General features: G+C 44.5%; 1 protein-coding gene across 2 annotated transcripts in view; it reads left to right on the forward strand.

The window, feature by feature from the left end:
• The first annotated feature begins 11,629 nt into the window (after nucleotides 1-11,629).
• Nucleotides 11,630-15,977, forward strand: part of STX2 (syntaxin 2) — a 31,942-nt gene continuing 27,594 nt past the window's right edge. The window contains exon 1 of one of the 2 annotated variants that reach the window (XM_081893481.1): nucleotides 11,630-11,828. In XM_081893481.1, the coding sequence (XP_081749607.1) occupies nucleotides 11,799-11,828 (30 nt within the window). In that variant the 5' untranslated portion in view covers nucleotides 11,630-11,798. The remainder of the gene's footprint in view (nucleotides 11,829-15,977) is intronic. The other variant, XM_081893480.1, reaches the window with a different exon arrangement.

Genomic DNA, 15,977 nt, shown 5'->3' on the forward strand with positions numbered 1-15,977 from the left:
TTTCGATGTGCTTCGCAAGACAAATTTCCCTATGGGCTTGCTTTGCAAGACGAAAACGTCTTGCGAGTCTTGTGATTTTTTTCGCCCCCCCCCCTTTTTCTAAGCCGCTAATCTGCTAATAGCCTTTTAGCCGATAAGTCGCTAAGCCTTTAATAGCCACTAAACTGCTAATAGCGCTAATCCGCTAAGCCGCTAATAGGGTTGCTTCACAAGACGAAAAAACTGCTAGACGAAGAGAATTGCGGAACGGATTATTTTCATCTTGCGAGGCACCACTGTATTTTAATATATTGTTGGAAGCCACACAGAGTGGCTGGGGAAGCCCAGCCAGATGGGCGGGGTATAAATAATAAATTATTATTATCCCTCGGGCCCTCGAAGGATTCATGGTGTCTTCTCTCTCCAGCTCCGAGAAAAGAACAGGCACAAGTAAAAGCAAAAGTACAGTACAAATAGTACATACTGCGGAAGAGATAAGGCTGTCTTCCGTTCCCACGCTCTTCCCAGACAGGCATGTGATTTACTGTATGCCAATTTCATCTGCAGCATCAGAGGCGTGAAATACTAACACCTTCACTGGGCCAGGCCTTCTGATAGTTCAAGATCTTTCTGTTGCCTCTCCTTATACCAGAGGCTAGGGAACCTGAGGCATGAGTGTTGAGTGCATGCCCTCCAACGTTTATCTGATGAAAATAGGGACATCCTATTCAATAGCAATAACATTCTGCCCATCTGACTGGGTTACCCCAGCCACTGTGGGCAGCTTCCAACATATATAAAAACGTAATAAAACATGCATTAAAAAACTTCCCTATGCAGGGCTGCCTTCAGATGTCCTCTAAAGGATGTATAGTTGCTTCTCTCCTTGGCTCTGGGGTCACTTAACTCCATACACTCCCATTATTTTTCTGATTAAAATTGGGAAATTCTAGAGGAAAGTGGGATATTCCAAGATCAAATCAGAAACCGGGGCGACTTCTGTACACCTGGGGCTGTCCCTGGAAAATAGGGACATTTGGAGGGTTTGTGAGAGAACTGCCAAGCATCTCTCTCTCTGGCCCTTGGAACTCTCCCTAGACTGCACAACTCACCAAACCTAGTTCAGACCCTCCTTTGAGTGGCATACATCCCTGAACTCCGATAATGCCTCTTTGTTTCCTGGATGGGTGATACATGAGCGTGTGTGGAAACTAACCTGTACAAAGGTAAAATTTACAGTCACTGATCTTTTGCCTTTGGCACCGCCCACTCCAGTGTATGGCCCCTAAAAGGTTGCCCAGAAAGCAATGTGGCCCTCAGGCTGAAAAATGCCTGATTAAATTTTTATTAGCGGACAGTTCCCTACAGCTTTGAAAAAGTGGTCTGTTTCTCATTTAGAGCAGACATTTTAAAGAGAAAAGTTTGTGGGGATAAGTTAAATTCAAGAGAGCAAAACTATCTGACAGAATGCCAGGTATTTTAACTGCAATTAAGTTTATTCTGTTTTATGTATTTTGCTTTGCAATGGCTTCAGCTATACAAATAAATAATATTTGTATTCAAATTATAATTTATTTAGATTAGAGCAGATTCTAATGGATCATGCTATATGAAGTGATGAACAGAGTTGGTTGTGGGTGTTTTTCTTCTGAGAATTTATCAGTTTGCCTCTAGAGGTCAGGAAGGGACCTTATCTCTTTATAGATTGGTTTTCCACAGCAGCAGACCAGAATGCTATCAAGCCTCCTTCACCACCTCCTTTTCTGCCTTTGTTCTGTCTTCTTGCTTGGCCTAGCTTCAGTCCTCAAGAAACTTAGCTTTTATCTGGTCTGGCAAAACAATGAAGTGTTGTCTTGGCACTCCCCCCCCCCCGTGCCTTTTATGTTTTAAGGAGTTCAACACAACACACCTCTTAATGAAACATATTTCAGATTTGAAACTAAGAGGCAGAAAGACTGCATTGCCTACCCAATACAGCATTGCAACTCCTGACTGGCAAATCCCTGTGAAATACAAACTTAATTGGCTATTTTGAGTCATTGTTGACCTATACCATGGCTTCTGAACTCCCAGTGGGTTTTGTTGCTCTCACAACAAGGGTGCCAGCTGGCTTGCTGCTCAGATGAGACGAGAACCTTTAGTTGATTTGGCCATGTTCCACCTCCACTGTCAGAAATGAATAGCAGTTGTTGGAAATCGCAGGTGGGCAGAGTGGGTCCCATCAAGACCTGCGTGGAAGGGGTTAGAATCTACAAGCGGAAACATGGTGTACAGATCAAACAAATTCCTTTGTTAAGGTAACAGCCTTGGGCGGCCTCACCAGCATCTCAAAGAGTTAGCTAAAAGAGAAGTGTTGCCCTGCTGGCAATGGAAGATACTTCCATGAGGCAGTCTGCCACCTCCCTCACCTAGCTGGATTCCACATCATCATAGGAAGGGAAGCAATAGGCCAGGGAACTAGTGTTGGAGAGAGAGTTTGGTTGGCTTGGAAGCTGCAGAGGGAAGCTTGACTCCCATCAGCTGTGCTTAACCCAAAGCTATGATACCTTTAGGGCTAAACCACAGAGCCTAGGACTTGCCGATCAGAAGGTCGGTGGTTTGAATCCCCGCGACGGGGTGAGCTCCTGTTGCTCGGTCCCAGCTCCTGCCAACCTAGCAGTTCGAAAGCACGTCAAAGTGCAAGTAGATAAATAGGTACCCCTACAGCAGGAAGGTAAACGGCGTTTCCGTGCGCTGCTCTGGTTCGCCAGAAGCAGCTTAGTCCTGCTGGCCACATGACCTGGAAGCTGTACGCCGGCTCCCTAGGCCAATAAAGCGAGATGAGCACCGCAACCCCAGAGACGGCCACGACTGGACCTAATGGTCAGGGGTCCCTTTACCTTTACCTATAAACTTAATGTGGAATAAATATCTGTTGGGAGTGTTAATGCGGTGTACATTAAGTGTAAGTAAAACACTGTACAGGGGTACCTCGGGTTACATACGCGTCAGGTTACATACGCTTCAAGTTACAGACTCCACTAACCCAGAAATAGTACCTCTGGTTAAGAACTTTGCTTCAGGATGAGAACAGAAATCGTGCTTCAGCTGTGTAGCGGCAGCAGGAGGCCCCATTAGCTAAAGTGGTGCTTCAGGTTAAGAACAGTTTCAGGTTAAGAACGGACCTCTGGAACGAATTAAGTACTTAACTCAAGGTACCACTGTATACTGAAAAGACTAAAGTTTTATTTGACTTTCATTCCAAGAAAACCATATGCTGGGTAAGCGCCAGAACCCCTGGAGTCCCACCATTTCAGGGAAAATGGGGTACAGGCAATACAGTATGTTGTGGGAAAAGTTCCTTTTGATTGTTGAATGTTCCAAAGCTCCTATGTACTGGCAGAGAAAACTTGAAGGGATCATAGGCAAGCATCTGCATACATAAAGGTAAAGGTACCCCTGCCCGTACGGGCCAGTCTTGACAGACTCTGGGGTTGTGCGCCCATCTCACTTAAGAGGCCAGGGGCCAGCGCTGTCCGGAGACACTTCCGGGTCACGTGGCCAGTGTGACATCGCTGCTCTGGCGAGCCAGAGCCGCACACGGAAACGCCGTTTACCTTCCCGCTGGTAAGCGGTCCCTATTTATCTACTTGCACCCGGAGGTGCTTTCGAACTGCTAGGTTGGCAGGCGCTGGGACCGAGCAGCGGGAGCGCACCCTGCAGCAGGGATTCGAACCGCCGACCTTTAGATCAGCTAGTCCTAGGCGCTGAGGCTTTAACCCACAGCGCCACCTGTGTCCCTATCTGCATACATACCATACTTTTAAAGCGCTTGTGTCTTTGCCTGCCTCTCTTCTCATGTTCTCTACCATTTATCAGATACAGGTCCAATTCTGGAATGTACCATTAGACATTGCCGGTTTGATGGCGGGACCCTATTAAAACACCCTGTATGTACAAAAGTAGCAATGGGAACAGTTCAGCCTAGCTTTGCTGTGTCGTGCAGGGAGATTATTTGAGTTTTTGTATAGTAGCAGCATTCAGATACAACAACACCCCTGCAAACTCTGGTGGTACAGCCCAGGAAAAGCTTTGCCACTCATTTCTGCTGAATGGATAAACTAGCCCATTGATACATGTGCCTATGTGTCAAAAGAGAATGCCAGCCTTATCTCTGGACTGGGAAAGAGCAGTTATGAATACGGCGGTGACAAGCCTTCTCTTTGCCTTTATAGTTCCAAAAAACTGGCATAATTTTTTTTATTCTGTTTGTATCCTTTGTGTATTGTCATTCAAAGTAGCGCCAGGGTGGTTTGCAGGACACAACACAACAATAAAAAATAATGCTAGCTTCATAACAATGCAGAAGAAGTGTCAGCTGAAAGACTGGTTGCATTCCAAAGGCTTGGTGGGTGCAGGGAGAAATACAGTGATATGGGAAATTGCTTAATACTGTCTAATACAATTGGGGCACCTAGCACAGTACTGTTGTCTTTGTCCATGGAGTTTTTTTGGCAGGGATGCTGGAGTGGCTTGCTGGTTCCTCTTCCAGGTGGTCAAAACTCTCCACTATGACCTGTCCATCTTGGGTGCCCTGCTTGGCATAGATCATAGCTTCTCTGAGTTGTGCAAGCCCCTTCGCTGCGGCAAGGCAGTGATCCATGAAGACAGAAGTGCCTGGCGTGCTCTGGTCCATGAGGTCACGAAGAGTCGGACACGACTAAACAACTAAACAACAAAGCACAGTACTATCTGCATTGACTGGCAGTGGCTCTCCGTGGTTTCAGGCAGGCATCTATCCCAGTCTTACCTGGAGATGCCGGGAATTGAACTCACCACCTTCTGCATGCACAGCAGATGCTCTACCACTGAGCATCCAAAATGGCTTTCAGCTTACACCTAAATGAGGCCTATGTGGAGACAACTGAATGTAATTTCTGAAGGAGTTCTCTAATCAGGGGGCAGCCACAGAAAAAGCCCTGTTTCATACCTACCCAGTAAAAGGTAACATCCCCGGCAGATGTTAATAGTGTCAGTTTGCATTTCTTAGTACAGGAAGTATTGATCTGATATGTACAGTTCTTTCCTATTCTGCTTAGTTCAAGAGGGAAGGTTTCTACTCTGTGTGAAAGAAGGTCCTTGTTTGGGTAGGGACACGGGTGGCGCTGTGGTCTAAACCACTGAGCCTCTTGGGCTTGCCGATCGGAAGGTCGGCAATGCAGTGAGCTCCCATTACTCTGTCCCAGCTCCTGCCAATCTAGCAATTCGAAAGCACACCAGGGCAAGTAGATAAATAGGTACTGCTGTGGCAGAAAGGTAAAAGGCGTTTCCATGTGCTCTGGTTTCTGTAATGGTGTTCCGTTGTGCCAGAAGTGGTTTAGTCCTGCTGGCCACATGACCTGGAAAGCTGTCTGTGGACAAACGCTGGCTCCCTCGGCCTGAAAGCGAGATGAGAGCCACACTCCATAGTCGCCTTTGACTGGACTTAACCGTCCAGGGGTCCTTTACCTTTACCTTGTTTGGGTTATTCCTTCTGCAAAGCTGAGTACAGCTGGTTTAAACTGGTTCTGTTATCTTTCTGTCAAGGCCATGCTGACTATAATAGGCCAGGAGCCTGGGTTTCACTTACTTTCTCTTTCTATCTCTTTGTTCTGGCGTGGTGTTCTGTATACAGTGGTACCTCGGGTTAAGAACTTAATTCGTTCTGGAGGTCTGTTCTTAACCTGAAACTGTTCTTAACCTGAAGCACCACTTTAGCTAATGGGGCCTCCTGCTGTCGCTGCGCCGCCGCTGCACGATTTCTGTTCTCATCCTGAAGCAAAGTTCTTAACCCGAGGTAATATTTCTGGGTTAGCGGAGTCTGTAACCTGAAGCGTATGTAACTTGAGGTACCACTGTACTGTATAGTGTTAAGGTTTAGACTTACAGTATTATAAGATATTGTAAGTTTAGGTTAAGTCTGCTGCAACTGGATTTTTTTATGAACAGTGTCAGTCCTGAATGTATTGGATTTGTGACCACTATGCTCATTTGCCTTCAGTAGCAGTAAAGCTCTGCTGGATGAAGTACAAGTGCCTCTGGTCTACTTTTGGGGAATCCTGCAACATGTTTAAGTTGTTACTCTGCTAAGTATACACTGGAATCTACTCTGGATCAATATTGAGTAGCATTTATACAACAAATAGATGGGTAAGGTGCAGTATGGGTGGAAGCGCTCCCAGTACAGGGGTACCTCAGTTTACGAACTTAATCCGTTCTGGAAGTCCGTTCTTAAAACAAAATTGTCCTTAAACCAAGGCGCTCTTTCCCTAATGAGGCCTCCCGCCGCCGGTGCCCTTCCACCGTTTCGCTTCCATTCATAGACCGAGGTAATGTTCGCTAACCGGAACACTACTTCCGGTTTTGCGGAGTTCATATACCAAATAATTCATAAACAGGGCTGTTCTTAAACCAAGGTACCACTGTACAGCAAAATGTAATAACCATTAGGGAAAGTGCGCCATCTTGCCCTGAGGAGTGGGGAGGGGAGAAGCTTTGGGGAGTGACCAACATCCAGCCCTCATAAGGTCCCCTCTGTCTCCCAACTGCCACCACAGATGCGTCATCTTGCTCTGAAGGGAGAGGAGAAGCTGCAGCAACATCTTCTAAAAGAAGCAAGTTGTCTTTTCCCTTTAATTTAATGCAATCTTTTTTTAAAAAGATGCTTATCGTTATAATCTTATGTAAACTGCTTTGGAGGGTCTCTCTGAAAGCGATACATTGATACCTTGGTTTACGAACTTAATCTGGTCCGGAAGTCCATTCTTAAACCAAAGCGTTCTTAAACCAAGGCGTGCTTTCCCATAGCAGCGGGGGACTCAATTTACAAATGGAACACGCTCAACATGTTCTGCTTCCAAGGCAAAATTCACAAACCAAAACACCTACTTCCGAGTGTGCAGTGTTCTTAATCCAAGTTGTTCATAAACTAAGCTGTTCTTAAACCAAGATACCATTGTATATAAAATACTTTAAAATAAATAAGAATATCATCAAGAGAACAGTAAGACCAGGGCCGGCTCAATCATGAGGCAAGGTGAGGCAACCGTCAGCAGTGGCACAGTGGCGTAGCGTGGGGGGTGCAGGGGGGCTGGCCACACCGGGCGCAACATCTGGGGGTTAGGGTTAGGGGGCGCAAATTACTTGCCTTGCCCCGGGTGCTGACAACCCACGCTACGCCACTGCAGTGGCAGGATCCGCAGCAGCAGCAGATCCCCATGTCAGTATTTATTCTCTGCTTGTTCCTAATGTATATCCTCACTCACAGAGGCACCCTTTTGTGATTCACCTCAGGTGCCAAAACGTTTTGGGCTGGCTCTGAGTATCCAGGAGCTGGTGTTATTGGAATGTAGACAGGCTCACAGTATGTTTATTTATCCCACTGAATTCAGCAGGACTTCCTGCTCATTAATCAGCAGGCTTCGGGTTTCACTGCCCGTAATTCCAACAGGCATAAGGTGGCTGTGGGAAGGGGAACCTCTCCATGAGCAGACTCTAGATCAGGGGTCAGCAGCCTTTTTCAGCCGTGAGCCAGTCCACCATCCCTCAGACTATGTGGTGGGCTGGACTATATTGGGGGTGGGGGGAATCACTGGTTTTCAATATCTTCTTAGCCTTTTTGCTACGAACATGTGTAACACCACTAGTTTCATTTAGCAGTCATGCTAAGGAAACACTATGTATAATATTGCTTTGTGAATTGTCATTTTAGAATTAATAATGTGCCTTGTTGACACTAATAGATATAAATCAGAAGTGAATATGTGAAGGTGGGACCCAAATTGTAGGCTGGAAGTAAGAGGTGAGTCTTAAGTCTGGACCAGATGAAGACCACTGACCTAACCTCCCAACAGACAAATCAGAATGAATGCAAACCCTCCAACATTTCTCTGATGAAAATAAGGATGTCCTATTCCCTCCTCCTCCTCCTCCTCCTCCTCCTCCTCCTCCTCCTCCTCCTTCTTCTTCTTCTTCTTCTTCTTCTTCTTCTTCTTCTTCTTCTTCTTCTTCTTCTTCTTCTTCTTCTTCCCCACCCATCTAAATGGGTTGCCCCAGCCACTCTTGGCGGCTTCTAACATATATAAAAATGTAATAAAACATTAAACTTTAAACAAAAAAACCAAAACCAAAACCACTTCCTTATACAGGACTGCCTTCAGATGTCTTCTAAAGGTTGTACACTGTAGTTACTTATCTCGGATGTCGCATAACTCAATACCCTCCAACATTTCTTTGATGAAAATAGGGACTTCCTAAGGAAAGGGGGACATTCCGGGATCCAATCAGAAACTGTGGCGGCTTCTGTAAATCCGGGACTGTCCCTGGAAAATAGGGACACTTGGAGGATCTGTGAATGCTCAGTCAACAGGATTCATCCTAGCCTTGCTGTGTTGCACTACATGTATGTATGTATGTATGTATGTATGTATGTATGTATTTGCAGGGGTATTCTAACATCCAAGCAAACTCAAATGGGTCATCTGAAAGCATCCTGTCACACTACGTTTTATAAAATTTGTTTGTATCAGTGTTTTAAAGTTGTAAACCGCCTTGGGTGTGAACAGCAGAACAGAATGCAATAAACAAACAAGCAAACAAAACATTTGTGGCCTGTGTTTGAGAGAGAGAGAGAGAGAGAGAGAGCGAGAGCACCAAAATATGTAAATATGCTAAACAGATAATCTATACTAAAACATTTTCTTTTCTTTTTTGGTCCTAAGATGGTTAACAAAAGGTCGCTGGCTCGCAGTTCCCAAAGAAAAGTTTTGTTCGTTCTGCTCCAGCTCATGCTAAGAACAGGACACGCTTTGGAAACATGCCTGTTTCAGATTTATTTCTCAATAGGTATGCCACAGTATATAAACATTTCCAGCTTTTTAAAGCTGCAATCTTAACAACATAATTGCCTTTCTGAATCGCACTTAAGGTTCCTTAAGGTGGCTGACATTCCATTGAGAACTGGAGCCATTTGAATGCCTCTGAGAAGCTGCTGGACAGGAAGGCGAGGCGGCTTCCTTTGTTAAACATCCTCTGAATGGGGAAGTTTCATTTTGCTCTCATGGCTATAGCCCTTGATGAAACATCTCATTCAGCATCCTCTTTCTCACAAATACCTATTATTTATCAATGGCATTTGGATGCCATCCGAAGATATCAAGTTTTCTGGGTGGTGTACAATTAATAAATTTAATTTAGAGTCCTCTGTGGATAAGACACACAGTTTGTATTCACCAGGAGCCGTGCATCCAATATTGTGAGCCCAGTTTTGTGGAGCACCCTCGCAGCTGAGATCAGACAGGCCCTCAGCTTCCAGAACCTACTGAAGATTTAAAAACAAAACAAAACCAGAAGGCATTTGAAGTCTTTTCTGGTTTCATAATTTTAAAACTGATATTTATCTATATAGTATTTGTTGAGTATTTGTTGCTGTACACCACTTAAAGATGATTGTGATTAAGCAGCGTATAAAGTGTCTAAATAAATATACTAAATTAAAAACGAAATAAAACATAGAAGCAACACAAAGAAAACAAGGACAAGATCTACTGCGCTCCAAAATGCAAATTTAGGCACCGGCTTAGTTGCTGTTGAGAACAAGATGCTGGACTCAGTTGGTGACATTCTGTGTAAGGAATTCAACTTTTTTAAATATATATATACACAGTGGTACCTCAGGTTAAGAACTTAATTTTGGAGGTCTGTTCTTAACCTGAAACTGTTCTTAACCTGAAGCACCACTTTAGCTAATGGGGCCTCCTGCTGCCACTGTACGATTTCTGTTCTCTTCCTAAAGCAAAGTTCTTAACCCAAGGTAATATTTCTGGGTTAGTGGAGTCTGTAACCTGAAGCGTCTGTAACCTGAAGCATATGTAACCCAAGGGAGCACTGTACTATGTTGCTTTTCCATATACCATACCCTTTGATGAAGGGCGGTATACAAATTTAATAAATAATAATGATAACTATGGGATGCTGTACGTTGCTTAAGTAATCTTCCCATACAGAATCGTAGACTTGGACAGCATCACAAGGGTCACCGAGTCCAATGTCCTGCAATGCAGGAATCTTCTGCCCAACATGGGGCTCAAACTCATGATCCTGAGATTACCAACCTCATCCCCTACTAACTGAGCTATACCAGTTAAATATACAAAGCATTCAAACGCTGCTCCTTTGTATTATATTTTTTGCCTTGCAGTGCCATCGCAAAATCATTTCTCGTAGCTCCCGCTTGAAAATTATGCACCCCTAAAAGAAAGAGAGATGTATGTAATAATTGGAAAAAACAAAGTGCAAGAGTCAATTTGAAAACAATTATGGTATAGAAATGATAAGAACATAACAATATTCAACTTAAAGAATGCAATATTAAGGTATAATAAGATAAACAGAAGTTAATATGTAAAGAACCAGAAAAGGAAGTTGAGGGGGAAGTCCTGGAATTGTACTTTTCTTTCTCTTTGAGATAATGTTATTGGGATGAATATAAAACTGCAAGGAAGAAATATCAACAACCTCAGATATGCAGATGACACAACCTTGATGGCAGAAAGTGAGGAGGAATTAAAGAACCTTTTATTGAGGGTGAAAGAGGAGAGCGCAAAATATGGTCTGAAGCTCAACATCAAAAAAACGAAGATCATGGCCACTGGTCCCATCACCTCCTGGCAAATAGAAGGAGAAGAAATGGAGGCAGTGAGAAATTTTACTTTCTTGGGCTCCATGATCACTGCAGATGGTGACAGCAGCCACAAAATTAAGAGACGCCTGCTTCTTGGGAGGAAAGCAATGACAAACCTAGACAGCATCTTAAAAAGTAGAGACATCACCTTGCCAACAAAGGTCCGTATAGTAAAAGCTATGGTTTTCCCAGTAGTGATGGATGGAAGTGAGAGCTGGACCATAAAGAAGGCAGATCGCTGAAGAATTGATGCTTTTGAATTCTGGTGCTGGAGGAGACTCTTGAGAGTCCCATGGACTGCAAGAAGAACAAACCTATCCATTCTGAAGGAAATCAGCCCAGAGTGATCACCGGAAGGACAGATCCTGAAGCTGAGGCTCCAATACTTTGGCCACCTCATGAGAAGAGAAGACTCCCTGGAAAAGACCCTGATGTTGGGAAAGATGGAGGGCACAAGGAGAAGGGGACGACAGAGGACGAGATGGCTGGACAGTGTTCTCGAAGCTACCAGCATGAGTTTGACCAAACTGCGGGAGGCAGTGGAAGACAGGAGTGCCTGGCGTGCTCTGGTCCATGGGGTCACGAAGGGTCGGACACGACTAAACGACTAAACAATAAAAACAACAATAAAACTGCAAAACTTAATAAAAACTATTTTTCTAAAAAAACAAAGAACATTATGCATCCCTTCTTCCTTATGCTGCAAGCAGCTCCGAGCAGGATCTCATTATTCTTACTCGTTTCGCGGGCGAAAGCGGCATACAAAATTTACCCAAAAAACCCGAATCCCCGAACGCGCCCCCCCCCCCGCCCAGGGCGCTCGATTTGCGTAAGCGACGCCCCACCTGCTTGTATTTGCATATAGGCCACGCCCCTATCCTCGCGCGGTCCTCTATGCCTCCCCGGCGCTCTCCTCAGCTGCTCGGCTCGCGCGAGCGGCGGCGCATGCGCGGGAGGCGGTGGTTGCCCTGGCATCGCAGCTGAGGGAGTCGCAGCCCGTGAGGGGGACGACGGGGGGGAAGCGGGCGGAGAGGCGGCGGCGGCGCCCCTGAAGCTCCGGGAGCGGCCGGAGGAGGAGGACGAGGAGGCAGAGGGCCGCCCGGGCCTCGTCTTGGCCGAGATGAGGGACCGCCTGGCCGAGCTGGCAGCGGTGAGGGCGGCGGCGGAGGGAGGGTCCCGGGGGGTGGGGGCGGGGGGGTGGCAGCTGGCATCAGGTTGTCCGGAGGGCGCCCCCTAGAGGGGCTCCAGCCCCTGGGGTGGGGTTCTGGGGGGCTTACTTTGGAGTAGGCGCGCCCCGGGGTCGGGTCCACCTCGCGCTGCTCCTCTCGGGTGTAACGTAAAACATATCATATGAAATCAGATGCTGTTTTATTGCTAGGATTTATTTATTTATTTGTCCCCCCCTCCTCCTTCAGTGCTACTTCTGAGTAGGCATATGTAAAGGGGCTGGACACTTCGCAGCATCCTCGTGTTGTTGCACTCGTGAAAGACTCGTGTCGATGCTAAACGCGTGTGTTTTTGTGTGCCTATTATTATTATTATTAGTTTGCTGGATTTTGGTTGGGGGGGTTGTTGTTGTTGTTTTTTTACTTTGTTTACAGCGGGTCTTTGCTTTTGAATAGGCGCCTAAAGGGCTGGGCTCCGTGTTAGCAGCATCCTCGCTTTGCTCTCATAAAAAAACCCTAAAAAAACAAACCCCCGTGTTAATATAAAATGTGAGTGCGCATTTCATTAATGTTGTTGTTTTCATTATTATTGTGCTGGATTTATTCATTTGGGGGTTATTTGCTTACTTTAAAGAGACATTTTTTTGAGTGTGTTATGTATGTATGTATTATCCCTCCATCTGAAGATCACAGGGCAGTTTGCAGTGTAAAAATACAAATTGAGAAGACAAATAACAGGAAAAACATAAGCAATAACCTGCTTCTAAAAGGCTAAGCATGAACATGCTCTTTAAAATGGGTATTTAGCTCTCACAATTGTGTGTTTGTGTGTGTGTGTGTGTGTAGAGCCTTGAAAATATGTAAAAGAGCTCTTAATTCATAGCATTCTCCTTGCCTTACTCTCATTAAAGCCTCATGTTAATATAAGATGCGCATCTGGACTTTTATTATGATGATTATTGTGCTGTATTCGGTTTTGGATTTTTTTTTTTTTACTTTAATGGGGCTTAACTTTGAGTAGGTGTGTAAAGGACTGGGCTCTGAGTATGTGTTTGTCTTAAAATGTGCATGTGCACTATACTATTATCTTGGATTGCTTAGTTGTTGTTTTTTCTTTTTCTTTAATAGGGCTTACTTTTGAGTAGGCAAGTAAGGGATTGCTCTTGAGAACTGTCTTTATCTGACCTGTGCACGAATTTCATAAAGACTCCTGTGTATGCATATTTTTATTATGCTAGATTGATTAGCTTTTGTTTTTTACATTTTCTTTTATGAGACTCACTTTTGAGTAGCTTGAGATCTGTCTTTATAGCATCCTCATTGTACTGCTCTCATAAAAACTCGTTTCAGATAAAATGTGTGCATGTATGTTTTTACTATGCTAAATTGATCTGTTTTTCTTTACTGCTCCAGATTCTCATTGTGTGCAGAAAAGCAGAACATGCTTAGAAACATATATAATCTAACACATATGCACATTATATAATGTACATATTAAAATGTTTATGTGCCTGTGTACACACCATACATTTAAAGCACATCCCTCCCAAAGAATCTTAGAAACTGTAGTTTAAGTGTGCTGGAAATTGCTCTGAGGAGTGAACTGCAGTTCCCAAGGTTCATTGGGTAGGGAAATCTGTAGTGTATATGCTCCCTTTTTCTTTTTTACATTTTCATAATTTTTTTACAAGAAACACAAAAAGGTATAAACAAGTTTAATGACTATCTAGTACAGTACATTAAAAATATGTATGCATACATTTAATATAATAGAGCTTGTTTGCTTTTAGAGGCATCTAATGTAAAGTGTGTTTGTGCAACTGTATGTATTGGACTGGATTGTACTTATCTTTTAAATGGGTGGATAACCTGCAATCCTTCAGGTGTTTCTGTACTCCTTAACTCCTCTTACAACAGGGACTGTAAGAATGGATGATGGGAGTTTTAGTTACCTTTTAAAAATATTTAACGCTTTCCCAGTTGGTTTGCTGTGGTTAGCTTCAGAAGTACCTGTTTCTTCTGTGATTTTTTTAGATGCTAGGAAGAGGTGTATTTCAAGCCCTTGTTGCATCTAAGAATTATTTTCTTCCCTAACATTCTGAAGCAGTGGAGCCACATTTGACTTCCTTTGCACCATATAGCATTCCTAAGGGTAAGAACAATTTGCCCTTAGAAGAACACAGATCTTCCTTAATGCTTTCTGCATGTGTTAGAGAAAGCCCAGAGTAGTAATTAATACAGAACAGGCCACTTCTTCTGACAGTGGATAAGTCTGCGGTATCTCTCTGCTGGAAGGGATCAAATACTCAAATCACACCTAATGCAGAGATGTGTCAAATTACCCACCCTGGTTGGAATGCAGTAGCTGAGGTGCAGTGGGGAGGTGTTTGGGTGGGTTGGTATTTGGGGATTACAATTTCTTCTAATGATTGGTTTAGTTTTGCATACAGTTTGGCAGCTGCCCTTATAGGTGGTTTACCTTCAGAGTATGGTTAATGAATGAGATGTTCTTTGAGGGATGTATAAGTTGGGGTCAGGTGCATTTGTGCCAGTGTAAAGGAACTTTAAGGCAGTGAATCATGTTGATGATGGTTGGAGGCAAAGGTGCTGAGTTGCGCCCAACATTGGGGTACCCATCATGCGTGCGTGATGTCACACGCACATGGCCCCCCAAACCAGTTAGGTCAACTCACCCCCACCCCACCCCCATCTTAAGTTGTCTTTGTTTGCGCTGTCTCAAGGCTAAGGCTGCCTTGGCGAGGCTAATTCTTCTCCCTTCGTGGTGCTTGCTGAGGTGCTTTAGTGCACCCCTTTGAGTTTGCCAGGGCGCCTTCTTGGAGGGCGCCCTGGCAATCATCAAAGGGATGAGCTGGGATGAAGATGTTTTGCCCCACCATATCCCTGGTGGAGGACGCACCAGGGCAAAGACAATTCACCCCACCATGTCCCTAGCACACCTTCCAATAAGTAGCCCTTGCAATCCTCAAAGGATTGCACCAGTGCGAAGATCCCTAGCCCACAAATATTGAGGGGGCTGAGGACAGCTTGGCCCCTGGGTTTGTCATGCTTGTTTGGAGGTGACATTTGGTGCATGAGATGGCAACTGGAATGGGGAGGTGAATGAATGTGATGTCTGTGGGGCAGAGGTTTCAAATCCATACTATAACTGCTAGGGATATATGAGAAGGCATGGGTTAAAGTGAGGCACAGTCTCTAAGAAGCAAAAGCCTGAACTGGTTCCTGGATGAAGTGCAACTTCCTGAGGTAGCTTTAGGCAAGCTGTATCTCTTGGGCTCATGCTTCCAAAAAGAAGGTGATGGGTGGGGACTGGAAGAAACAAGGTCACTGTGAGGATCGGTACACAGGAACAGATGCATTGTGTGAAGTGTAACTGAGGCTGTGTACACACTAACCCATTTGCAGCACAAAAATGTAGTTTTTCACAATTTGGAATTATTCAAGTTTGTCCTCAGCATGCCTCTTCCCGTCTTGATTGATTTGCGATCCTGCCATCCACAAGGGTGGGTGTGGTTAATTTATATGCTTTTGAAAACCCTCCCCTTGATTAGGTTATCCATTCCTTTTCCTTCCTGCACTTGTCCAAGGTGAATGAAGGAGGAAGTGGTGATCTTGGTATACCTATCTGGTATCTTATTGGGCAGGTGTGGATACACACACACACACACGGCCCATTCCTACATCTGTTTTCAAGTGGACATACTGTGAGGTGGTGCAGAATCAATCCACATTAAGTTTTTATTTTCAGAATGAAGCCAGATTTTCAGGAAGTGTTTTTCAGGGGGGCAAGTGTATATGTAGTAGAGTTTTATTGCCCATGGGCTACATAGAAAAAGCAAGTACACAGTCTATTGTTTCTAGAAGTCACATGTTGTGTTTATGTAGCCTGAGCATGGGAATCATGCTAGTGAGGCAAATGGGAAGGAGTGCATTGCTCAGGTGTTACAGATTGGGAAATGTGCATTGACTTTAGATGGGTTGTGTAGGCAGGGAATAGAGAGCAGCAGCAGCTGCAAGGGAAGTGGATGTGAATTGGTTTAAATTAGATGGAGCTTATGGGAGGGTAGTCAAGCTTTGGAGGGATATTTATGAAAAGATAAATCTATGCCATCCTC

This window comes from Podarcis melisellensis (assembly GCF_964234715.1).
Source record: "Podarcis melisellensis genome assembly, chromosome: 16".
NCBI classification, from domain to species: domain Eukaryota; kingdom Metazoa; phylum Chordata; class Lepidosauria; order Squamata; family Lacertidae; genus Podarcis; species Podarcis melisellensis.